The 27,724-nt window shown below is 37.5% G+C and overlaps 1 protein-coding gene across 2 annotated transcripts in view; it reads left to right on the top strand.

The window, feature by feature from the left end:
- PTPRT (protein tyrosine phosphatase receptor type T) overlaps positions 1 to 27,724 on the top strand; it is a 485,911-nt gene that overhangs the window by 140,720 nt on the left and 317,467 nt on the right. For both annotated transcript variants that reach the window (XM_049816979.1, XM_049816980.1), the window contains exon 2: positions 468 to 593. In XM_049816979.1, coding sequence (XP_049672936.1) covers positions 468 to 593 — 126 coding nt within the window. The remainder of the gene's footprint in view (positions 1 to 467; positions 594 to 27,724) is intronic.

Here is a 27,724-nt window from a genome sequence, read left to right on the forward strand (position 1 = left end):
GTGAAAAGAAGTGAGGATTCACTGCAGGAACAGTGATGCTGTGCTTTTTTACAATTTGCATTTCTTCTTTCTCTCTCTCTCTTTTTTTTTTTAAATATCTGACTTGGAGGTTTATGTAATTACGTATCAGTTACTGGGACCCAAATGCAAATATTCCTGCACGTGTGCATCATGTGCAACTGTCCTTGAAAAGGTAAAGACAATAGGTTGAAATAAAGGGAACTTATGTAAAAAACAGTAGCATGGAGGGAAGAAAGCAAAGGCTTCAATGGATATAAAGTGTGGAAAGTACAAAAATATTTTCTGGATATCTTCTCTGCTGCCTGAAGTCTAATATGCAGGAAATTAATGTTGTTTTTCCTTTTTTTTCCTCTGTAAAATTGGGTACAAAATATTTAAATAAATGCCCTATCATAAAGAGATATAAATAATTAATACTGAAATTTATTAATTTTTCTTGTTTTTAGGTGGTTGCTCATTTGATGAGCACTACAGTAATTGTGGTTATAGTGTTGCTTTGGGAACCAATGGATTTACCTGGGAGCAGATCAATACCTGGGAAAAGCCAACAATGGATCCTGCTGTCCCAACTGGTAAGTAAGAAGCCTCAACGACAGTGGGGAGATACTATTCTTTGAGAAAATGAGCTGTTAGCCCTCCATGGGTGCGTACTGGGTCTGGGTACCCACAACAATAGGGGTAGAATTTTATTCAGTGATAAAAAGATGACTTTTTTGTTCAAAATAATCTGACAACAGAATTCATAAACATGAGATGGCTTTTTACAACATTTGCCATTTGCTATCCTTGCTGAATCATTTTACACTCCTTACTCCTATTTTATTCTTGCATTTAAGAGAGAGGAAATGTTTCAGATATAATATTCTAAGGTTTGGCCAGCTTTTTGCATGTTTCAGGATCAGAATGGTGTCTTATCTGGGGAGATGCATGTTTGAGAGGCCAGAAAAAGTAAAGCTTTGTAATGTCTGGGAATATCAGACCTTCCAGTGACCATTTGGCTATTAACTGACTGTTTTAAAATCTAATTCTGAGAAAGAAAAGAAAATTCCTAAAGAATTAACTGTAGTAGATAGTGCTTGATTAGGCTGGTTTTCAGACAGTGAAATTTCCATATGCAAGAAAAACATTTCCAACAGAGAGAGTTACCAGAATATCTAGTTTGCTAATTATTTTGAGACCATCCAATAATAGTATAGTCTTCCATGTGATACTTGGAATATTCTCTGAAGAGCTCACAGTAATAGTAATTTCTAATAGTTTTATCTCTCATTGGAAGTTACTATTAAGCTGGGTGTATATGGGAATAAGTTCTCTAGCCTTAATAAAAGTTCTGTGGAATGTTTTGTTCACATTCAAAAAGAACTTGTTTTAAGAAAGCACACCAAAATTTTATAAAAATCATGGTTTGTCTGTTCCTTGCCACCTAAAATAGCAGTGCAAGCCCCTTTAATGGACACAATGGCAAACAGACTTGACCAGCCAGTTAAGACTTTGATTTCAGTCCTAAAAAAGAAGTATTTGTTCTGGTTAGTGCATTGCACTCTGAGAAGCATGAGCTACATGGCAGAACTGGAACATAATGTTGTTCAAGAGGTATTCTTATGCCTGTAATTATTGGGGTAAGAGACTTGTAATTGCTAGCTGCCTGTTAAGTATACTACGTAGAGCTGATATAATAGCTCCCTGCCATAGCCATTGATAGACAGCCCAGTCTTCATCCCTGTATGCTTGTTGTCAGTAGAAAACAAGCTCACAAGATACCAGGCTGTGGTTTCTCCATCACAAAAGGTTAGTTAAGTTGTGGGTTGGTTTTTTTTTATTTTATTATTGGAAATTGCTCGGAACAGGATCTTTCAAAGTCTGTAACACCTAGTACCACTTGATTTGGCTGTGGCATCCACAAAGAAGTTAACTGTGAAAGTTGCAGTTTTCTGGTCTTGTCTGTAAGAATGTATTTTATCATCCTGGATGTTGTTGCTTTTTTAACGATGGCAATTTTATCTCTATGGTTCATCAGCTTCTACCCTGTTGTGTCTCACTCCCTGTCCCTGGTAAAGACCTATCTAGTGACACATGACAGATCTTTGAATTGACTGATCCCAGAGTGACTTGAAGGAATAGGAACATACACAGTTTTGGTGCAATTTGGAAAGCAAGGAATAAATGGGAGGGTTTACATGGCTTGGAGTGGATGAGTTCAATACTTTGTCAACTCTAAACGTTAAGGTAAACCTATCTTCCTGGCCTCCATATGAAGATATATTGTCATCTGAAGTACGCTGGAACCATGGAGAAATCAATAGACAAACAACAGGCTGGAATAGCATGGTAAAAAAACAAAAACAAGCCTACCACCAAAAACATAAAACCAACCCCAAAACACTACAATGTAATTTTTAACAAGGCTTTCAGAGTTATTTCTGCTAAAACTAAATAAATAGAGGTATGTGGTTTCCCCCTTAGTACCTCATTCCATGATATTTAGTAGCACCAATAACTATACAAAGATGTTAGAGCTGCTGCAAACTAAATAAAGGTTAGACATCAAATAAGAAATACAGAAAGCTTTATTGTAGAGAGATGCAAAGGTAAAGCCGCCAACAACTTGAAATGTGCTGATAAATATTATCTAAAGAGATTTTAAGGAGCATAAGGGGAAATGACTCAGTTCCTCATGTTACTAATTGATGACTTAGGACTATTCACACAGAACAAAAGGCGAAATCAGTAGGTAGAAAAAGAAGATTGACCACAGCAAATGTGTACAGAAGGGTCTAGTAAAAAAAACATGTTTTCAAGGTCTGTCCAAATCATGCTAACCTTGAAGTAAATTATAGTGGTCAATTAGACTCCCCAAAGCTAGCGGAGACATTCAGAGCTGTTATTGGGAGACTGTATTGCTGGGATAGAATCCTAATGCATGTTGTTTGTATTGGTTACTCATTGAAAATCTGTTTTGTGAGAAGAAAAGATGTTTACTTAAAATTCATCTAGTGTCAAAACCAGGCAAATAAACTGATGAACAGCACATTCCACTTCTACAAGCAGGGACATCTTTAAAACCAGAGTAGGAGAACATTTGGTGATTGACTTTCCATTCTATTTAATTTCTCCACAGCAGCTGAAAGCAACAGGATGTAAATCCATTGAGCTGCAGGGTGTAAGAGGTGGTAACAGAGGTGTTCATAGAATCAGCATCTTCTGGTGGCCAGCCATAGCTAGGAAAGCTCCTTGGCATGAAGAGTGGTGACAGGACTGCATAGGGTTCTGAGAACACAAGCAGTAATGTAGATTTTCTTTATCAGGATGGTATTGTAGATACTACATTATTTTTGTAGCTGAAAATAGATTAAAATACTATATTGTGGAAATGGTAAAAACAAAAGGTGAGCAGGTATTAGGTTGGTTCAATGATACTAAGTAAGTCTGGAGTGCAGTTTGCTGGGAGATGTTTGCAAAAACATGGCCTGCTCCCACCCTGGTCAACGAACCTACATTAACATTGCTGTCAGCTGTTTTCTTCTGTAAAATGTTATCAGTTTTCATAGGTACCAGCAGGTCCCTTTGAATTCACCAAGCCACAGAATTCTGTCCTCCTGAATACTAATGATAATATCGAGCACTTTTTACAGTACTTTTCATCATTAGATCTCGGAGTGCTCTTCAAAGGAGGTCAGTACCATGAATGAGAGCTTGCGTCTATAGTGCTGTCTAATTCTCTGCTGACACACTGTTGCAAAGCTCTTGGCCCAGGGACGACTTTCTGTTCTTTATTTTTTGAGTTAAAATGTCAAAAAAAAGGGGGGGGGGGGGGCAATTAAACTGCTCCATTAGCAATGTAGAAGTTTGTAGGTAATTTGTTTTACTCCATTGCTAAAAATTAAACTGTTTTCCATGAATTCTATGATTAATTCCTTAGGGCTGGAAACAGTGTTAATTGGGGAATTGAGAACCAGATGTTTATTGTTCTGAACAAGAGTTTCAAAAATGTGAAAGAAATAAATTGTAGATATCGAATCCCCAGACTTCTGTGGGACTCTCATTCCACCTCCTTGCATAATAGCAGGAGCAATTATAATAAAATACTCTTTAACAGATGTGTGTTTACTTAAGCCTGAATACCCTCAGTGATGAGTATTCTACAGCCTTTGGGCTGCTTCCACTCTTTGAGTTAAAAAGGTTCTCAGACCTTCATTTTCCTTTTTATGGCTTCATATCATTTTTTGCTCTGTCTTTGACTAGAGAGAATAATCAGTTGTTGCTCTCTTTTATAACCTCTTTTATATAGTTGCATGTAGTTAAGTGTTTGTTTATCAGAACTAAACGTGACCCAGTCCTTTTAACCTTTCTTAATTCAGTGTCTCGTTTCCTTCCATCTACTACTATGCCTTCAATCATTGCTTTCTTAGCTTTTTGGGGTATTTGCCTAAAGCTGTGTTACCAAGTAGGGATTCAATACTCTGCATGACAGTGCTGGAGGGACACAAGACTTTAATTCTGTTACTGAAGTTCAAAGTACAGCAAATAGATTTCTCCTGCTCTTCTTTATTTCCATCTTGCAGTTTTCATTCCTATTTTTCTGAAATATTCAGTTTTTATGTGCTGGTATTAGATGATGCGAGATGGATGTGACCCTTTAGTTTGTGTTGTATCACAGAAGTTATTTCCTTGGTGGTAAAGTAGGGCCTGAGCTTTTCTGTATTTTTGAGGCAGATACTTGGTTAGTACAATCATGGAAATGTATTGTGTTTAAACTAGCCAGGCAAAAGTACTGGCCTTATTTTTCATGTTACACCATTGCAGTATTCCAAGGACCTGGACCTGCCTGCTCTTGCAGCAGTTGCAAGAATATTAATATTGCAAGTATTCAATATTTGCATGTTCAAAGTATTTTACCTTATTTGCTAACTAACTCTAGTGGAGACTTAACTAGGGCTGACTGGACTGAAGTAATTGCTTTAATTGTATTAAATACAATTCTACTCTGAATACAAAGCCATCATGCCATGTGCCTTTCTACAGCAATTCTACTCTGAATACAAAACCATCATGCCATGTGCTTTTCTACAGCAGCATTCCTTGGCGTTAGATTTAGTGTTAATCTCAAATTTGCTTTTCTAAAGTTTCCCTTTTCCAAGTTAGCAGATAAGCAATCAGCACATAGAGGCTGAAGATCTGGCCCCATCTGCCTGACTGCTCACTTCCCTTCATGTATATAAACTGGCACTGAGTGTAAGTGCTACTTTACTTGTGTGTATGTATGTGTATATATACATAGATATGTATCTATATGCATTCTCCATATCACTGCTGTTTCTTGCTGAATTGCTTTCTAAGTAGACATCCTGTTTGTCTAGGAAACAGAAGTTTAGATATTATGAATTCAGGGATGAACAAAATGTTTGGAACACATTACAGTATTTAGAGAGAGAGAGAGAATTAGAGCTACAACTCTTGTATATTACTTAGCAAGTGCAAATTGCCTCACTTTTCTTGCTTATTCCAGAGAGTCCACACATTTTCTGCAAAGAGAAGCAGGACCTGTTATCAACCAAAGGTATTTTTGTGGTAGAAATAGATGCATTTTTATCTTTTGAAGAGCCAAACTTGCTTGCAATGTGTAATTCATGGTTTGGAAGATGCAAAATAGTTGTGGAAAATGCCACTGATACATGGTTTTATGGATTTTGTGTGTGTAGTTCTGTAAAACTTATCAAGTAGCAGACAACTAGTGTTGCACCAGTGCCACAAGTGCACACGGTGTCTTTATGCTTCTTGGGTTTACAACTGAGCTACAGGATTCAAACTGTTCTATGGTGCTTCAGAAGACTATGGCAGGTTAGTACCAAATGGCTGCTAACTACACCATTAACGTTTATGGCAGTTGCAGCACTGACAGGTCTGGTTCCCCCTTCAGAGATGTAGTCAGCATTTCCTCTATAATTTTCCCTCCTGAACTTGGAGGAGTCATCTGTGCTGAATCCTCTTAATGGTGGACATTTTGAGATAATAATTGGCAAGGTTAAGGCACAAATGGGTTCTGAGTGCTTTCTTCTGTGACTCTGCTTTGTGTCGCCCCATGAAGTGAACACAGCTCCAGAGCTGTTTAGTGTGTGCAGCTCATCACTTCCCTTGAATTCATTGCACCACTTCACTGAGGATTTGTAGCAGAATTTCTTTCTTTTCTCTTGCAGCACAGATAAGGGATGGGGCCTCTTCCCACATCTAATTGGGTGTGTTCTTTTGTTCCAGTAACTGGAGGGCTCTCTGAGCTTCTCACTAAAAGAACAGAAGGGTTATCATCATTAGTGTTGCTTCGCGAACTACACATTTAGCAGGCGAACATCATAGACATGATGTATATATGAATACCAGATGGCTAAAATCTACTTGGACTCCACTGAACTGAGTGAAGTTTTATGTTAGTCTAAAAGGCCAACTGCTTTCCTATGTCACCTTCCTCTTTTGTTGAGTGGCACCATGGAGTTACAGTGTGAATGAATAATTATGAAACAGCTTTCCTTGAGGAAGGTGATAACTGTCCACTGAAAATGGGTAGGAACCTTTAATTTCATTCAGGACATTACTGATACAAGGTTAGTGTTAACCTCTACAAAGAACAGAGAACCTCTGTGCATAGGTCAGACATTTGTCTCTTTCTTTTTTTTTCTATCTTTCTTTACGAGAGAATGAATACTAACAGGAGTTAGACTCAACATTTGTAAATTTGAAAGGCGATGCAATAAAATTAACATTTTCCTGTGTCTTGAGTGTATTAATTCTCGCTTACAAGAAAATACACAAACTTGTTAAAGGAATAAATTAAGATTCAACTGTGTATATGATGAATCATGATCCAATTTTGTCTGAGAGGGAGAAAGAAATTTGGCTCAGCTGTCTGTATATTGTTTTTCTCCAAAAAATATTTTTTGCAGGGGAAATTACTAAGAATGAGTCAAATATATTTCTCCCTGCTCCTTCACTTCCATACAAGTAAATAGATTAGTCTGGGGCTGGGTAATGAACTCAAAGTCATTTCTCAGCTTTTAAGGTCTAAGCAGAAAGGGATCTCTGGAGGCTTTGCCCAGTGCATTTTTATTTTGCTGTTTTCTATGCAGCTTCATGTCTGTGTTTTGGGGTTCTTTTTTATAGTTGCAGTTGTAAATAGTTCTTCTCCATTGCCAGAATTTCATCCCTATTTTATGCTAAGCTGAGTTTTGGGGGTTGATTGCTTAGTTTCCTGGATTTATTTTAGTGGATATGCATGAGAATGTTTAAACTATCAGGAAAGTGTACTGTTTTGGCCTATATATGAACATAGCTTTGGGAGAAATGTAACCTTGCAAGCAACTAAAGGGAACTCTTTCTTGTACTATGGCCTTCAATTGCTCTATCTTACTCTAACCAGTAAGGCCCCCCAAAGCCATTACTATAACTGATTCTGTAAAGGCTGCTCAAAACCCAGCATTAGGATTTAGCCGTCCCTCAGAGGAATGTATTGTCACCCATATTTTTTTACTACCTCGTATCAGGTCTGGGTTGTCAGTAACTAAATCGTACCTGCATTAGTACACAATTTTGCTTCTTCAGACAGGGAAAGCCAGCAATGAAGACCATAAGCAATTGCATCTTTTGCACAGAACTGATCTTAGAAAGGTAACAAGTTAAATTAGTCTTAAGAGAAATTCTTACCAAATATTTGCTTTCTGTCTTGTGTTCCTGTGTTCTAACACCAAGTAGTACCTTTCTTTTGCAATTAGGCATGCTAGTTTTAGATGGAATAGAAATAGTGAGGGACTATTTGACCTAAGTACATGTGAAATTGTAGACCTGTAAATTAAGAATATCCCACTTAAAAGCTAAGTAGTTAGCTAGCTATTCCATGATGTAAGATTGAAGAGGAGATGATTTAATTACGAACATTTACCCCTCTAGAGGCCTTCTGCTGAAGGAAAATTACATCTCAGTTTTTAATACTTTGTCATTCATATTGTAAACGTGAGATAGAATTTCTCCTTATGTGCCATCAAGAGAGGTCAGCAGAAGCATACTTCCACTTAAATGTAGATGGTACTTTGGTACTGAAATCAAGCTTAGCACGGATGTGTATGGAGCCTTCCCTGAACAGACATGGTATAAAGAAATGTTATCAAAGGAATCTGAAAGAATGACTTCTAGGAAGGCCTTTTAATGACCCTGAAGGGATTGCTGTCTGTAGGGAATACGTGTAGTTACTGCACCTTGGTGTGTTAAATGGTACATTTGAACTGTTGTCAGTCTATTTCTGATCCTTTTCTGTGAAAGCTGTCAGAAACAGAGCTGTTTGTGAATGTCAGGACCTTTCCATTATCACCATTAGTGAGACCATGACACTTTTAAAGCACTGCCGTAACATCATTCAGCATCACGCTAGGAGGAAGGACAAGAAAGTCATTGCTGTACGTGTTTTTCCTCCATGGTTTCAGTACTGAAGCATATTAATTTTTCCCAGCACCTGTTGGCTCTGGCAGGAACTGATGCCTTTCAGCATCTTAGCACTCAGTCTGTGTTTTTCATAATCTATTATTTTGAGCTCTGTTAGGACATGCTGTCCAGGTGCCAAGAGTGTTAAAACTGTTTTTTGTTTGAGCACCAAGTTAGGCAATTGTATAGCCACACCAATGGAAAAACATTTCACATGAAAAACTTTAAAGCTTCAAGAATTGGGGAATAGAAGGAAGAGAGGTTTCTTCCAAGTAGATGAAATCTAGTTTAAATTCTGTTGAAATAAATACGGTTGCATTGAAATAAGGCTAGAATACACAAGAAGTTTTGACTAAGATCTTTTGTTTTAAATACTTATTTCTGTGGAAATTATTTCTATAGTAAGGAGGACACTGAGAATTTAATACCCCTTTGGTCCGATTAGAAAATTCAGAGCAAAAAGAGAAGCATACTGAAGGAAGAACAGGAGTAGACAAGGTGCATAGGTAGAATGATGGATGGGGAAGGTCTTTCTGGAGAAGCTGGGATACAAAAATTGCTAAAGGTGAAGATAGTGGGTATTAAGGAACAGAGGAAAAGCAGTGACTGAAGTAGGAACACATGTTTCAGAAGGAGTAGGTAGATTCTAGTGATATTGATGGAATTGACAGGATTAGGGAATATTGCAGGTCTAGTGAGAGCTAACTTATTTTGTCATAACCTGTCAAGAGGGAATTTTTAAGTATACAGAATTCTGAATTTGTTTTCCAAGCTGTGAACCTCCTCTCCATTGGGTATTCTTTCTTTATCCTGAAAGGTTGGTTAGCAAGCTAGAGATGGAAAAGCATAACAGGAAAAGAAGTTCCAAGAGAAGAATGACCTGAGAAATCTGCATGGGGCAGATGGCCAAAGTCAAGACAGACCAGATTTGAAAAAAGGAAGGAGAAGGTTATGAATGAACAGGCAAATGCTGAAAGATAAGAATTTCCAGAAGGAAATGCTGTAAATTACTCCTGAGAATTGATCCAAGAAATCAACTGAGGCATTAAATAGGCATTCAGAGCAGAGGCTGGCCAGAATACAGGAAAGGCAAAAAGTATGGTTTAGGTTATTGCTCAGGCCCTTATGTACTTTAATAGCAGAGCCTTGCTAAGTCTATCTGTATGAATTTTCAGCTTTTTGTAGCTGCTTAACATAGAGTCAGTAGAATTCTCCTGAAGCCCCTTAAAATCAGTGGGAATTGGGTGTAATCTCTTAAAGAGACTGTGTACTGCAGTGGATTGTCTGGCTAATGCAGTACTTTTTTTCCTATTTGTCTTGTTTTTCCCAGTGAACTCTCATCGTTCTCCTATCTTACTTTTTTCTTTTTTTTTACTTCTATCTCAAAACCATCACACTGCTTAACAGACTCTCAGCATCTGAGTACAAAGGTATGGTACAGTATCTAACATTTAGTGTTAAGAATTATTTAACTAATGCTCTTTCATTACTATAGGCCCAATTCGGTGTATAGTGAGATAACTGGAAATCTTCCTACCAGCTTCGAAATAAACAGGATGGGGATTCATAATGAGCAGTGTATCCTTTTTAGATTTTCAAATGCTTCGCTATTTAGTTAGAAGGTACAGATTGTTTGGGTGGAATGGTAGTAACCTCTGTTAACTGGCTCCACTGACAAATGTTGCTATTGAGAATTTGTGGGGAAAAAAGAGTTAATCTTTTATGTTTAAGAAATATTAGCATTTGCTATTCCCAGTATTAGGTATTTAGTGCATGTAATTTGGCACATGAAAAATACTGACTTTAAATAAGTCTATTTTCTAAAAGTCATTTATACATGTACAAAAGGAAGTTGATAGCAACAATATTAATATATTCTTATGGGGAAAAATAATGTATGCATCTCCTGCATAGGCAATCCAACCTCCTCCATATCATTCACCTCTTTTAGAAGGGAGTGGAAATTGTTGTGGTTGTTCCTTTGAGATGAAAGTTGTAATATTACAAATTATCACTTGTTTTCAGTATTGACTAGAAAATTATGCAATTATGTTTATGAATGTTGAAAATTAAGCAAAATAAAGCAATTGTATGTGTTTGAGGGTCTTTTCAAATGAAAAGCTGTATTCACTGAATTCTCATCGGCTCTTTCCCTCACTGTCATGTTTCATGACGTGAACTCTCAATTGAATGAACAGCTGCAGTAAAAATGGCACCAGCCAAGTCACAGGGAATTCACAGGAAATTGAGACATTTCAGGCTGTAACACAAGCCCTTTTGAGTCCTCATTTATCTTGATAAATGCTTGGCTTTTTATTGGTGTAATGTCTATAGGTACAGAGAGGTGTCAAGCCTTTATTTTGCAGTACTTATACTTGGTACTTTGGGATAGGCCTCGTACAAACAGAACAAAGACACTTCACTGTCACTGTAGAGAGGGTTTATATTTCTAATTGTGGAAACAATTTTTTCTTCTCATCTTCTACTTTGGATTTACTCACAGTGCAAGAATGAAGGTAATATGAAGGAAATGTCAGTGTTGATCAGAAGGTTGTCATAAGGAAAGCAGAATAGGAAACCTGCAACACAGCTCAGGTGTCTAAGAGCCTCCTTGGTTCATCTAATTCTTCTAAAACAAGACTACCTTTAACACTAAAGATCTGACCGCAGCCCTTTGATCTTTGAAAATACCATCTATTGCCTTGTATGGATGTTGGCTGAGTCAGGCTGTAATCTTAACGGATGTTTTATCCAATCTTCCCACTATGCCTCTGGTGCACACAGCAGCATAAGCTGTGTGTGGAAGCATGCTCAAAGAACAAATTTAGAGACAGTAAGTGGCCTGCAATCTTCAAAACCATGAAATAGCAGAGCTGTTTCTCTGATTAATTTTAAGATGCTTTAGAACAAATGTTTTATGTACTGAAAGTTTATGCAGTGCTTCCATTTTTTTAATTTACTTCTATACCACACGTCTTTGATGCCCATGCTAGTAACTCTAAGCAGCGTGGTTAAAATTTTCACAGGATAACTGTTGGTGACACCTCCTCACAAGTCAGTCTGCCCCGTAAACTCAGGCCTAGGTACTCACTATTCAAATACGACATGAAAATGTAAACCCTTCAAAAGTTCTCTTTCACTCCACCCAAGTGTATGAGACTTTTTTTGTATTTCTTTTTTCTCACAATACCATCTTCATCTTATAATCTAATCCAGTGAAGATCAAGCAGTGAAGAATCTTGGCAGTAAAATCCAAATCACCTTCTCCCTCAACTCCAGCTTAACTAGGATATAATCAAGGTATTTAAAAAAAAAACCAAACCAACAAACAACCAAAACCCAAAAAACCCTAACAAAAAAAAACACAACCAAAACCCAAAGTAACCAAAACACATGCCAAAATATAAGCTAAATTTTCTTGCTAAATTTGATGCAGTCTAGGGTGACTGAATGAAGATGTACCATGTGCATTCTCGTGGCCAGTTTTACTACTCCATCTGTCCACAGCAGACAAATGTCTTTCCCCCTTTCAGTTTTATAGGTTTAAGTTGTTTAGCAGCATAGTTATGGGAATATTCAAAGGAGGAATCATAACCAGAAAAAAGTGGTTTAGCTTAGTTCTCATTAGCTGTTCATCTAGAACAGATTGCATAGGATGGTCTTCTGGAGTGTGTTTAATTGCTGCAGCATGGTAATTTAATGGGGACACATTTTTATAAGCTTGTTGATGTGTGTCTGTGCCAACTGACCTCACAGCTTGGTGTACAGTGATTCAGCTCTAGAAACTAGAGTTTAAATATAGGATCTCATTTGTATGGCCCCCTTTGAACTTCATTCACTGTTATGTATTTGATTTTTACGTGGCATCTGGCATCACTGTGATATCTGAAATAAAACTCTTCACCCTCCATCCCATTTGCCATCCATAAATGTTTGTTGTTCTTCAGTCCAGCTTTCAAGTCCAAACATTCTTGTTTCCTACATTTTTGCTTTTTTTCCTTATGTTCTGAGCTTTTTTCTCATACAACATTCATGTTCCTTATCTTTGCCTAGGAATTAAGTTTTCCTCTTTTACTCAGAAGTGTTTTTACATAGCAACAAACCAAGAAGCTTTCAAAACTCTCTACTCCTGCAGCTCTTACCACACCATTTCCGTGTGCCTTTTCCCAAGACCTTTTCTCCTTTGTTCCCTTCCTCTTTGGCCTTATACCTCAGGATTCTCTGTCATTCACAGCCTCAAGTCCAGTGAGACACAGATCTGTAATACTGTTTCCATTAGGCTGCCAGGAAAATAGGACTTGCAGATGCTGTTACAACTCTGCTGAATTGGTATAGAAGGCATTCCTCAGCCTTTGTAGCCTTTAAGTGAGAAACAGGATTTCAAAAGCTAATTTGCTTGTTTTCATAGCACGATCTTAATTCTACAAGGGAGAGAAGATGATCTAATCTAATTTAATTTTGCTCTTTGAGAAGAAGGGAGATCACTTGGCCAGCTGCTGCTCTGAGCAAACACAGAGCGTGCAGGCTACAAGATAAGCTTTGAACTTTATCAAGTCTCTTGGCAGTATATGCTAATGTGTGCTGTTGGGAGATTTCTGAAACTTTTGCCTCTGATTGTATTAATTAGTGTGCTGTTCCAAATGAGCTGTAACTCACTGTAAAATAAGTAAGAGCTGTTACACATAGGGCTTTCTGTATCCCTGTTGCTTTAGTATTTGGCCAGGGTGAACTGTGAAGTGGCGTATTTGGCCTGATTTGTGGAATCACAGTACTGCTGTCTATTTTGATTTCTTTTTAAAACTTTAAGCATAATCTCTTCGATTCAAGTTGTTCATTTGTTAGAAGATGAGAAAGTGTGTGCTCCAACCCAGTGTATGAAGAGGAAGCCTTTTTCTCCCCAAATATTTGAACTTCTAATACGTAAGCTAAGGAAGCATCTCAGAGCTTCAGCAGTCATACTAAATTTCCCTCTAGATGGTGACAAACTCCCTTGAAGACCAAATCCAATATAATTTATGGCCTCAGGGCTTTTAAACTGATATTCCCCTGAGGTGGATTTGTTGTATTCTTAAACCTGCAGTTCCAGGTGGATTAAGTTTGCCAGTGTGTTAAGATATGGTTTCATGTCTATCACTTTTACAACAGTCTGCCACCTTTCTTCTGCAGGCAGTGCCTCAGACCCTTTAAACCTTCCATTAACTGGAGTTTGCCATCTCCGTTTCCATCTCTCCCGTGCATCCCCAGTGTGAGATCTGGCTTCCCAGATCTATAGAGATGTACTACACGTTGCATAGTGTTAGCAGACGTGTGTTTTAGCCTTGTACAATAATATAAGTGTGATACGTATTTTGGAAAAACTTGGGAGCTTTGTAGTGATTGCTGTCTTAGCGCATCTTGCTCATGAGCTCATCAAGCTAAGCTAGTATCTGTAGAATAAGCAGTCTGCCCTGTCTCTACGTTTATTGATCATCTTCTATGCAGTAGTGGTCCAGGCTGCTTGAGAGATACATGTCTGTCCTCAGAAAAATAAAACTAACAAGGGGTTAAGTTACAGGAATTCTGCCCTATATTCTTTGGTGTACAGCCGAAGTCCATGACTGTTCCAAGAGAAGAGTCAGTGTTACAGTGCTTGAGAGACTTCACTGCTGCCCTGTACTGCAGCCTGAGTAAAACACAGAGTGAGAACCAGTAATCTATGAGATAATATGGAGTGGGGCTCATAGTGTACAGTGCATTGAAACCGCTTACCCAGGTTGGGAGGTTATGAATGTGTGAAGTTGGTAACTTTATTCTGACTCACTCCCTGCATTCCAGACTTTCTTCTGTATTCACATTCATTTTTGCAAGTTTGCAGTCTGTTAGGATAAAAAGCTTAACTTTTTCTTCATTATATAATCTTGAAGATACTATAATTTCATACACATGGTTTAAATTAGATAACTTACTTTCTCAGCACCTGTTGTGAGATCCTGGCAAGCACAGGTCCAGACTACAGCTTCACATCGAGTTTGGCCCATTGTTAAACTTGATACATCATATGCCTGCAACATCTAGGTTATATTTAGCCCCCTTAGACAACTCTCTAAGCAAAGAGATCAAAACATTTAGCTAAAAATCTTGGTATTGGCTCAAAGGCATGGGTGAACTGCTCAGAAATTCTTGTTTGGATCCAGACACTGCTCTCTGAGGGCCTTTCCAATACAGGTAATACACTGAGAATTATTTTGGCTTTCTTACTCTACTAGCTATGTCTTTAGATTTCTTCTTCCCTTTGTCCGAGAGAAGCTTAAGAAATACATGAATTGCCAACATCCTCCCTCTGAAATAAAGAGTTCATGCCTTCCATCTTAAGAATAAAGCATTGCATCAAGTCTTTCATAAGGACTTCACTCAGTCTCTGTCTTTTGTGGAAGAAGAGAAACCACTGACATTTCTATCTGAAATAAACTCTTTGCTCAAATTAAAAGCAGCCTAATGATTCTCCCCTACTACTTTTAATTAAAGGAATGTGACCAACACTAGCTTTTTTTTTTTTTAGTCACCCTACAGCTCTATGCCTACCTTTTTTTTTTTTTTTAAGCTCTTGAGATAGCAGACTTGATCCTCCCACCTGCCTTTCATTAATTCTTTTTCATTATTCCAAAAGTAAAGGCAATAAGTATTATCTCACTTGATGATAAATATATTTAAAGATTTCTTAAATTAAGTTCAGACATGATATCTGAGAAGTATGCATCAGGGTCATAGATGTATGATGTAATAGCCTATAAAGAATTCAGTAGGCTATGGCAAATTTTCTACGAGCATGAATACTATGCTATGTATCTTATGCATGTACTCCTATACATCAGCTTGAACTTAGAGAAAGTGATATAAACCTATCAAATTTAGAGCCTATTCCATGCTTTATTTACTACGTGTTTTTAGGGCATTGACTTAAGTATTTTCATTCAGTTTATATACACTTACTCCTGGAAATTTTTTAACTGTGCAGGGGTCTCCTTGTTTGAATTGAGAGATCTAGATCTTATCTTTTGTACCTCTGTCTACCGGGCGTGCTTGGACCACAGCTGAGCCACCTTGTGCATCTATGGCAGAAGCGTAATTTTGTGGTAGAATGATTATAGGACTGTAGAATGTGTACCCAATTTGCAATTAAACGGGTTTTTTTCTGCCATTACCTCATCCTGCAACCTGAGATCCAAACACTAATCTACATTTTTTCCTTGCTATTTACATCACTGTAAATAATAATTTTTTTATAAATCAATGTTTTAAAAAATAAATGCATAATCACTGTTGCCTTCATTTATTGTCTCTAACTGAAAGCTTGCTACAAAAACTCAGTTATCCCGGACAGTATAACAATTTCTATTGTGTATGTTACTTTTAGCTTATATTGTTAAGGCAGTACAAGAGTACTGCGATGGCCACTGTGTCCTGGTTTTGGCTGGGATAGAGTTAATTTTCTTCTCAGTAGCTGGTACAGTGTGTTTTGGATTTCGTGTGAGAGCAATGTTGATAACACACCGATGTTTTACTTGTTGCGAAGTAGTGCTTATCTTAAGGATTTTTCAGTTTCCCTGTGCTCTACCAGCAAGCAGTTGTATAAGAAGCTGGGGTCAGAGCATGGCCAGGACAGCTGACCCAAACTGACCTGAACTAGTTTTATTTCTCTCTCTTTTTTTTTTTTTAATATTACCTTTCATTACAATTATTATGTTTTTTGTTATTATATTTTGTTTTAGTTTAGTTATTAATTGTTCTTATCTCAACCCATGAGGTTTTTTCCTTTTTTTTTTTTTTTTTTTTAATTTTCCTCCCCATCCCACTGGGAGGTGGGGAGGAGTGAGCCAGCAGCTGTGTGGTGCTTAGTTGCCTGCTGGGGTTAAACCACCACATACTGCTCCACCAATATCAAAGTAACATCAAGAAATCCCTGTACACAAATAATAAGGTATACAATCACTTCATACCAACACAGCTGCAACTGTGCTAAGAGAGGGCAAGTGTTCAGGTAAGTAAGTGAAACACTGTAGGTTTGGTAGACACCTTTAGTAATTAGTTGAGGCATGTAAGAGAATTCAGCTAATTTTTGATTAGCTAAAAGTGTATGGAGAGTTTGGTGCAAAAGTGAAGGAAATGGTTCCAGCTTCAGTTAATACCCAGTAAACTATCTTTTCTGTAGTCTCTTCACTGCAGATTTACTTGAGAATACTTAACAGTTCAAAGTACTTAGCTCTAAAAATCCCATCATGAACATTAAAAATTTTTTTTTTCAGGATACTGGTATAACTGCAGCAGCAGTCCATCAACGTTACAGTAGTGCAATCTTACTGAATTTCTGCCAGGAATGTAAATGAGAAGCCATTCTGTTTTAAAAGCTTCGGCTAATATAATTAATTGCATTCATTTTCAAGGTGATGTCTTGCTTGTTTAGGGGAATGAGCAATAGGGGATAAAAAAAAAAAAAACAACAGAAATTTCATCTGTGATTACAAAAGAGATAGTGATGTACTAATTACCTTTTGCTGTTTCCTGGCAGTTTGTATCTCTTACCAGTGAAACAGTCTGCCTCAAGTCACTGAAAACATTTGTGTGTTGAGAGGTGAGGATAAATACTCCAAGTAATTGTTAAAGTTGTAAATTTGTTGTTTGCTTTCTTGGGAAACTAGATTTGTCTCCTGTGTATTGTAGCAAGTGCAGCCATTTACCCTGTGACCCCTGTGTTTTAAATTAAAATATGTTCTGAAGATCTTATGTGCGATTTCAGCAGAGCAGAATGTAGTTGGGAGCAATCCTCTCTTGCTGGGTGTGGTGGAACAGAGCCCTGTTGGCATCTGTGCTCTTACAGTTTCAGCTCCAGAAAACATTAAAAAAAAGTAGTGATTTATGCAAGCTGAACAAAGGGACTATGGGCTGCTGCAGATTCTGCGTATTTCCCTAAGTTGCTGCCTTAACAACGCTCAGTCTCCCACAAATTAAATGAACGGAAATCAGACTTCACAGTCTTATTCAGCTGCTTGATACCTAGTAGGGCAGCAGCTCACCTACAGGGATGACTCCTCATTCCTTTATTTCTTTATTGTGTGAAATGTCATTGTGCAATGACCTGTGCTAGAGACAATATATGATCTGTTCACAGGTGTGTAGACCAAGATTGTGAAGAAGCAGATGTTTACCTTGAAATTAAGGATTATAGAGTGCTGCTGAGCATTTGAGGGAAACACCACTTTTATGTGAAGGTAAATGCAGCTGGATCATCTCCTCTCCAGTTCAAAGCTATGAATCTGTCTTAAGTTTTACAAGACAAATCTTAAAAAGAAAAAGCTTTGGAATCACAGAACCCTGAGAACAGATGTGATAGGACATTCAGGAATGTTTTTTAAAGCTATTCGAGCTTTTGACGTGTGGAGAGAGACTCCACAATCAGTGAGATTGTAAAGTAGGTATGTTCATTCAGCGCTGGGCAGCACGGGGGTAGTCCCACCAGAGTTGTGCACGCCTTAGGGGCAGTTTGCCTTGAATTTATACAATCAAGTGTTACATATATATGTCAGGCTTTGCAGTACGCCTATACATATGCATAGCCTGTCCCCGCTTCATATTTAAATGAGTTCTGAGAGGTCATTTCCATAGTCTCCTCTCAACTGCTAGTCTCCTCTCAACTGCGCGTGTGCAGTGCCTCTTTATGGTGGTCGTCTGGTGACCGCAGAGATGAAGATAGATGACTCCTCTTCATCACCGCTAGTAACCTGTTTTCTTACACAGGCTCAGTGGTTTCTTGCTATTCAGCCAAGCCGTAAGGCCAGTCTTGGCTGGTTCTTGGGGCCAGCTCCTGCTTCTTATCAGGAACTGTCTCTGCCTCAGCTAATTTCAACAATGTAAGCATCAAATATCATCTTTCATCCCCTATATCTACTATATCTACTGAGATTCTTTTGACTCGCCTTCTCTCACTTTGATATGAAATATATTTGTCCTTCTGACAGTTATACTTATTAGGCTTACACTTAAATGTTATGAATTTCTTATCTGCAGCAAACTACCTGTGGCATGTCTCAGAATGTCTAGCATACCACCTACATAGATAAAGAGGACAGGAGTTTGTCTTTTAATCTCAGCATCTATATTATGGAAGGTATACCATCACACACAAATTTTGGCTATACACTGTGGTTCAGAGTCTCTGTATTTCCCAGTTCTATACATCAAGATGAGACTGGGCACTCCCACCAATTTCTTTATTTCTGGAGGAAGGAAACCAGATGAAAAGGAAGCTGTGGGATGCTCCAGCAACTCATCTGTTGCTGAAGCAGAACTGGGTAACCCTTAACGAGAGGGCCAGAGCTTCCAGGTGTGCTTAAATGCATACCTATCTTTTAGCAGAAATACAGCTTCTGTGACCAACTACTTAATAACAATAATTTTAATTATCTCCTACCTTATTCTGCAGTAGCAATTTAGAAAGATTAAAAATTATCAGTTAGAATTCAGAAAGATATTTCCAATCGTTTTGCTTTTTTTTGTTGTTTTTAGGTATTCTAAAAGAAAGTTCATGTGAACTAGAGATAAGCAACTTCTGAGGGTTTTGGCATAGTAGGAGGGGTTCTTAATGCTTCACCCTAAATAATTAAGAGGGAATAAAAGGTTAGGAAGATTTATTTAGTTTATCTAAATGATGCTTTTGAGAGTCAGGAATCAGTTTCTTATTTAAGATCTCATTGCTAATATAGGCCAATTAAAGCAAGCAAAACGAGCAATATACATTGTTCCTGTTGTAGCTGGTAACTGAGGTAAGAAATGAAGTAACTTGCCTTTTGCAAATTGTCAGTGTCCCTGACAAAAAAATTCTTTGAGAATTGAGGTCAGAACCTACTTTTGCTGAACCATAGGCAGAAAGTGTTTACTTGTAATGTCCTGAAGAGCAAAGCTAAAAAGCTGGATCTTGCTCCCCCAGCTCTGACCGCTCCCCCCCCGCCCCAGGTTGCCTTGTAATATCAGCGTACTGTTTGTAAGGTTTAAACAAATATTAAAGGAAAAGGAAATAAATAATGTGACAAGAACCTAACCTTCTGTACGTACAAGTGAAATGAGTGTCTCTGTTATGATGGGCCTTTCATTCCAGAGCTCTGTGCACCTGAGCTGGGAGTGGGGAGAGGATGATAATCAGTTACATGACTGCGACCACACCATGTGAGCAGGGGCTAAATCAGGGCAATAGTTTCTGTAATCTTTCTTCTCTGCACTCTGGTATATCCTCACTGGCAGTGTGTGAATAACTGGTTAAATTAATCTCTACAATGAGATCTGTTTGATTCTGTTGGATTCTGTAAAAAAACATATTGAGTGTAGATTGAATTGTGGAGGTGAAGGCTCAGACAAGTCTCTGACATGTATGGGTTTCTTCAGACATTTCCAAGTTTCACATACAAATAGAAAAGGTGTCAACTCTGTGATCCGAGTGAGTTGGCAGATTTGGATCCATGAGCCTGTGGATTCAGTGAGGCAGAGACCCTGCTGATGATGCCAGCAGTAACTCGGTTCCAGGGTGCTTAACGAACTGCAACAGGTGCCTCTAAAAAATATCAGTAGATAAACAGAAAGTATCAGAAGCTGAATAAACAATAAAGGATTGGACAGCGTTTGGAAAAAGATCACAAATGACACTTGCTGGTTCACTGAGGCTTAAATAATTTTCCTGTAGCCAATTCTATTTGGGAATGAGTAAGTGAGTACTTTGTACTGTAAGACTGGTTGCCTTTCTAGTAAAAACAAGTTGACAGTTGGGTTTTTTTCCCCTGAAATGCTTTTTCTAAGTAAAATCAATGCAAAAGGGCAGATGAGCCTAGACGTGCCAGGTCTACTTCTCTCACTCTTAACAAGAGTAGTGTGATTCGACATTTCTGTGATGATTTTGAAATTATCCTGCAGTGCTTTGCAAGCTGGCTCTGTTGTAAATTTGCTTCATTTTTTCTCGGTTCATCTGCTATTCTTGAGGGAAAAGCAGGACAGGAGGGAGTGAAATGGAAGTAGTACTTCTGCTTCTTGTGGAGGATCCTTCTCCCTTCTGTTACAAGCTTGTGCATTGCCTGTGTCACCTTAAGTCATAGAAGAAATCTGAAACTACTTTAGGACACCTATTAAACTCTGAATTCAACACTTACTCTTTTTAATCCCAGTAGTTGTTACTAGCATTTAAAGCCTCTGAGGCCAGTTGAGTTAACTGTTGTGACTGTCACCCAGTTGTTTTTCTTTCCTGCCCAAATGAAATGTCTCCCCTGAAAATAGCATGAGTCTCAAATGCAGGAGGCACAGCTTTCAAATGTTAAACCAGATGGCAATTATCCTGAATTAGTCTCTCATTTGCAATACTCCCAGTTTTTGGAGTTGTTTGTTTTTGTTTTTTTTTTTAATTTTTTTTTAAAAGGTACTTGTGATTATTGTGGTTTGACATTTAAAGACTTGTTTGCTTTTTAACTGGTTGCTAAAGTCACGTACTTTTCCTCGTACATTGGAAAGGTAATGGAGTCTTCCTGGGTACAGAACAGTGGCACAGATGTACAGGAGGGACCTGGTTTGCTTCTCATCTCTATGGAGCATTGATGGTCCAGTATATAACAGGAGACTATATGGCTTGTTTTCCCATTCAGACAATCCACATTATTACCCTTTAAATGCCATAGTAGTTATATACCATATTCCTCTGGTCTTGGAGTATTTTTTTTTTTTTTTTTAAATTGCATTTAGAGCTATAACCTAGAATACAAGTCAAAAGGAAGGAGACTCCCTAACTTCAAGTTACGTAGACTGAAGATGGGTTGTGGAGTCTCTAGGCTCTGAAAATATCCATCAGGAACCTTTGACCTCTCTCCCTCCCTCCTTCTGACAGCAGGTACTGTTCTCATAGTAAATTTGAAGATGCAGAACAATTTTATTTTCATTTTGTAGTGTTTAAAAACAAAATGATTATTTGATCAATGAGAAGAGTAATGTGGATTTAAAAAATGTGAATTCTGATTTCTGAAATATAAAAATCTGAGGTATTTTTGTATAATTTCTCTGCAACAAAGGAAGTTAGATCAACTGGATCGGGAAAACGTGGAAGAAATTTGCTGCCTCTACAGATTCATTCTGCCTTTTGTAGTTGCTCTGTGATCAGCTTGGGGTTTGGGCTGCAAAGTGAAAATTAAGATGTCAGGATTGTTTTGTTCCAGTGCCTTCAGGATTACTTTTCCAGTTTGTAAAACTCACAGATATTTCTACACGCATTCTGATTTATAAGTTCAGTTTACTTTCCACGTCTTGGCACAACCCCTGAGAAGATGTTTGAAGAGCAGGGTGATATCAGGTGATGATTATTCTGAAAACATCCGAGAAAGTGGGAGTTTTGTTGCATAGATCCAGGTTTGCTATTCAGATGACTTTGTGGTGTTTTGGTTTTTTAATCTTCTTACGAATAGCTTCCACTATCTCCATTGATTGCTAGGGGTAAGTGTATTGAGTTTCTTGTTCTATACAAGGAAATAATCTCTGAAAATTTTGGGACCTATATCTGGCAGGGGAACATTTAAAATGAGCATTGCCATTATTATTCAAGGTGATGATCAATTCTTGTCTTTTTTTCAGTATCTTGCTAAAAGAAAAACTGTCAAGCGAAAAAAAAAAAAAAAAAAAGCTCCTGAAAGAGGAGAACTTGTCTGCATACTTCATCTAATCTTTTTCCTTTTGAGGACTAGCAAAATTCTCATTTGCTGAAGTAACCTGGTAATCAAATCCAAATTTTTGTAGCTACTGCTCCAGAGAATATTACTATCTCCAAGATACGTGGTATCTCTCAGGGAGATCCAATATATTTCTTCTTTATCTACCAAAGTGCATGAGATTGTTATTTATATGTTTGCAAAAGAAATCTTGAATAAAAGAAATCTTAAATAAAAGAACCCTGTTTCTACCTTCCACCCTTAATTCCTTCCACCCTTAATTATTTCTTTTAATAATAGATTCAACTTTTGCTTTGACTGCTGGTGAGGAAGAGGAGTTGATAAATAGGAGGAAACAGAATTTCTTTTCAGCTGATGTGGAAGCCCGTCTCATATATCAGAAATTATTAAAGGGCTGATGATAAATATTTGATAGTTTTTTAAACCTGTATTCCAGTGCTGACTATAATAAATAGGGGGTTTTAATATTTTGAGGCAGTTAGGAGAATTTTTTCTTTATGAATTTAAAAATCTCATAATAGGAATTTACAGACAACTTTCAGTAAGTGCTCAAGGGATTCAGGTACTTAAATCCCATTTTCACAGATGACTATGTTTTGAAATGTAAGTCCTATTGGTATACTTTCTTTATATCTCCTAGGTACTTTGGACAATGTTACATTTAAAGTATTTATTTGTAGCTATAGACTGTTGTAAGTATGTGCAATAAGATACTGCATATTTCTAATAAAATTCTGAATCTTATTGTAAGATGGTACTGACAGGTTTCCTATATCACAGTCAATGAGTTGATAACAGGATCAAAATATTCAAAGAAGCAGATCCAAATTTTAGAACAGGAGGTTGGAAGTTGTGAAAAGTTTGTACTGTTCTTCCAATGAGATACAAAATGTGAGAGGAGCTCAGCTGTTGAATTTATTCTTGAATCTAGATCTAGTTGGACTGAAATAAAAAGTGGAGTAGTTCTTGTGTAAAAGTGGTGATAAAAGAATAACGAGCATAATCTGAAGTAAGGGAAGTAATTGCATCATCCTCAGGAATGAAGGTTCGTATTTGTATACATTGAAGAAACTAATTAGAAATATTTGTGGAGGAAGAATCCATTGAATATCTGAAATTGGTGTGTGAGCTGGGCTTAAGTATGTATTTTACCCCTTTGCTATACCGCAAATTGTCAAAATGATAACTCCTAGAATTGGCCTGTGGAATTTCTTACAGGCATGTGATTGGGAAGTCTGTAGCAAGATGCTGAAAACACAAACTTAAGGTTTTATATAAAGGTTATTTATAATCAAAGGAATAAAAAAGATTAGAACTTGTTCCAGCCCAGAGGTTAGGACAATAAATGATTTGGGAGTTCTAGATAAATGTAAGGCAATGAAGCTGTAAAAGCTGAAAACAAGGGGAATACAAGTAATCATACAATTCAAAAAAAAAAAAAAAAGGAAGAAAAGAAAAAGGCAATAATAGAAAAGAGGGTTATAAAGGATGAAGCTGATGCCAATAATGCATTACTTAGAAGCATTAAAAGCACAATAAAAAGCAAACAAATTCTGGAATGAATGAGCAGAATGAGTGAAAATTCTAGCTGTCTCTTCAGGGCAGCTGGGGTGATTGCATTAAGTGGAGCTCACCCTATTATAGAAAAGCTGTTAGAAAAGAGATGAAGATACAGCAAAGGTCAAGCTGGAATGGTCTGGGGTCCTGAGGATCTAAAATTATTAAGGGAGGTTGGAAAAATATAGGTTTAATAGCCTTTAGAAAATAGAGGTGGGAAAAGCGATTAACAGGGGGCCTCATTGAATTACAAAGATGTTCTGCTGGGAATAAAATGGGCAGATGCAACAGGAATATCTGAGCTGGTGATACATTTAAGAACAAGGCATTTTGAACTAGAAGGGAGAGAGGGCTATGCACATTAATCACAATTCCTTGGAATAAAGAGAAATACATCAAATAGAGACTTTCAAGGAGAAGAGTAGGGTAAATGCTCTAAGTACTTTTAAAACATTAGCTAAGCTATAACTCTCAGTCTGGGGAGGTAGAGGGAAGTGGCTTTCCACCAGCCCTTTACTCCATAAAAATTTCCCAGGCTTTCTTTGCAAAAGTTTTATATACATCTAAAATCTTCTCACTTAGTTGGAATAGTGTTGGAGAGTGGAGATTTTAATGTTCATGTGGCCACTGGGATAATGTAAATCCAGGCTAAAGAGTGGAAGAAGAGTGGAGAAAGACTCTGAAGTTATACTGAAAAATAAGCACTGCATTGATGTTGCTGTTAACAGGACCTTCCCCCCAAAAGTTTCTGTCTGGTATAGTTCCAGAGGTGTAGCATTCTTTACATTTTCTTAGTAGAAGATTTTCTGAAGACACAGGCATCCCAGCCAAAAACGTGCTTCTGCAAATAGACCATGATAAACACTCTAGATTGTTTGAACCTTGTGCAGTATCTGCAATACTAAGCACTGGACTTATGTAACAACTGTATGTAATCTTTCTAAAAAGGCTACAGAAGGATAAATTCTCTGGTAGAATAAAAGTTTCTAGAGAAACATACTTTTAATTTAAGATGAATGAGGTTAAAACTGAAACTTTATTGCCTGAAGTTAATTTCCTGGTGTCCTACTCATCAGTCCCAGCTTTTCAGTGAGTATGGGTTCACTTACTAGTGACAGTGCTCCAGTATGTGCTTTAGTCCTGTTGTTTTACTCAACCTTTCCCAGCTGCAGAACTCAATTGAGTTTGTTGCTTACATTTCTTTATTAAGGAAAATGATATGCAACACTGTACTAGTGACAAAAATAATATACAGTAGGGCTGAAGGCAAAGAACTGAAACCAAGTCTCCTTTTTGTATGAGTTTACTTCAGTATACATACTATAATATATGGTACTATTGTATTTTTCTGTTCTCTGTTATCTTTTTAATTGACTGCTTTAATTATCTATCAAGCATCCTTTTAGACTGCTGTTATTGTCAAAACAATGCATTTGGTACATTCTGTATATCCTAAACATTACATTTGGCCAGTCTGTGTGTTCTTCCTGAAGTGCAGTATTTTGTGGATTTTTGGTGCTAGTTTGACTAAGAGACATTCTGCTCATGAGCTTGTCTAGATGCTTATTGTTTGTATGTCAAATTTTTCAACAGATGTATGTACAGATGATGTTTTTCAGGCTGTGAAGACGTTGCTTTGTCCTGAAGGAATGGTAGTTGTTTGTCTTGGTGGATAAGAATTAACATAAGTATCTTGATAGTGAATAGGACAAAGTCATAAATACTGATTCTTTCATTAAAAAAAACCTGATATCTTTAAAATATTTCTGAACTAATTCTTGCATGCAAAAAGTAAACATTTAAGCATTATTTTTGTTCACGAAACTGTCAGTTTTCCCAGAATGTGTGCTTGAGATTCCCAGGTTGTTTTTGACATCTGTACACAAGAATGCAATTACTATACCATAAAATTGTCTGGTAATATTTGAGAGCAGAGAAAAACAGTACTGTTTATGATCCTGTTCTTTGTTGGAACCTAGTGGTGGGAATGTCCCTCCTTTTCCATCTGTTTGTCCTGACTTGCCCATGTATGTTTGAATATTTTAGCAATTCCCTTGAAATTACTCCAGTGGCAAGTATTCCATTATTTCTCACAGGTGACTCTTTCACAGGTTAAGTTGATTTCGCTTTGAGAAAACATCATGCAATATCCAGCATAAATGTTTCTTTGATTAGTTGTATCTCTTTAGAGGATTGTTCTACTGTAGGAAGAAATTCTAAATTTCCTATTTCAGGCAGTTTTTTTCTTAATATTATTGACAAATGTAAGGGATGGCTACCATTACCCAGAGGTGTGTTGTTAACATAAAGTAGTTCTACTGCAGGTAGTTCTATTGCTGTACTTTAACCCTAGGCTGAAGGACTATGCTGTTCACCAGTGCAATAGCAGTAATAGAACATGTATCTCTTCTGAAAGGAATTTATTTGTATGCTCACTGTGGTCCTGCCTGTGGTGAAAATTAAAGTGCTTCCAGCCCATTTCATTTTTGGGAAGCCCCCCAGTTTGGGACTGCCTCTTAATCTTTCAGTGTGTTTTCATCTCTCCTCCAAAAAATGCATTGAGGAGTAATTTGCAGAATGGCCCCATTGACAGCTTGCTACTGTGGTCCATCTCTTCTTCCAGTAAGAAGTGCTGCTAGGAATGGTAGAGATGGTCATCCAGAAACTCTGTCCTTGGTAAAGTACTGGCTTTGGTGGGCTTTTGGTGAAATCCAGGATTAAAATGTGAGTCTTCAGAATAATTTTTAGGGAAGAGATGGGTTGTTTACTGTCATAGGGCAATCGTATCACAAACTTTATTGTGTCTCTCTGCCATTTGAGGTCTACCACTTAGGATGAGGTCTTAAATCCCATAGCAAGGAAAGAACTGCACTTCAGGAATGTTGAAGATTTGTGCTTACTTTATGATCTTTGCCAATAACAAAGGCAGCACTGTATCCTTATGCCAAACTGAAACTAAAAGCTTTGTGGGCTTTTCTGGTTGTATGGGGGTTTTGTGTGTTGGTGGGGGTTTTTGGGGGGGTTGGGGTTGGGTTTTTTCCTTCTTTTTTTCCTCATTCTTAAATGTAGGTCTTGACCAACAGGCCAGGTTCCCACATGGTGGTTTCAGTGTGTCTCTTATCTCTCCTGAATCTGTTGGAGCCTGGCCAGTTTGCAGCAGTTGAAGATTTAATATTTTTCTTGAAGGGCATGCCTCTGTCAACTGCAGTTGTTTTCCCAAGAAAAAAAACAGGCTTTTTTTCCATTCTGCAACCTGCCTTTCTCATTCATGGTGCTTTTCAAAGGTCATAATATCTTAGTACGTTCTAAATATTGCAAAGGATTTGAATAACTTCTACTTCAACATATGGTACGTATCATCAGTGAACTCCGCTACAAATACTGAGAGCTGAAAGCAAACTGCATGAGAGAGTGTAGGCAGGAAGTAAATTAGGTGGGGAAAAATTAAAAATGTGGAATTAGTACAACAGTGAGATAAATCAATAAACCCATTTTAAATATTTGGAGAAAATAATATGCTTGGAATGCCCAGGAGAAATTACGGGCTTGTGTTAAGTCCATGCCCTACATTTATTTAATTTTATGCCTTCTGCCTGTTTGTAATGTAGGTTTTTTAAAAAAATTAATAACTGTGCACACTTGAGGTAATTTTAAGTAATGACAGAAATGCATACTTGCAATTTAAAAGTAATTGTCTTTATTAATTAACAGCCAGAAGGCAAGCCAGGTTAAACTTGCTTGTGGTCAGAGAAGGTCTGTAGACAACTAGAGAAGGAGTGTTTCCTTTCATATCCCCAGAAAACCCTGTGTAAACACAATTTATTTATCAAAGGCACACAGGTCAGAATTACTTGGTACTTAATGGTATTTTGTGGAATTTGTTTCTTTTCACTGTGACTATTTCCAGTTGTTGAAATACTCTATAGTAATAGTACACTCATGCATAATACATATAGGCA

The sequence above is a fragment of the Accipiter gentilis genome, chromosome 14 (genome assembly GCF_929443795.1).
Source record: "Accipiter gentilis chromosome 14, bAccGen1.1, whole genome shotgun sequence".
Lineage (NCBI taxonomy): Eukaryota > Metazoa > Chordata > Aves > Accipitriformes > Accipitridae > Astur > Astur gentilis.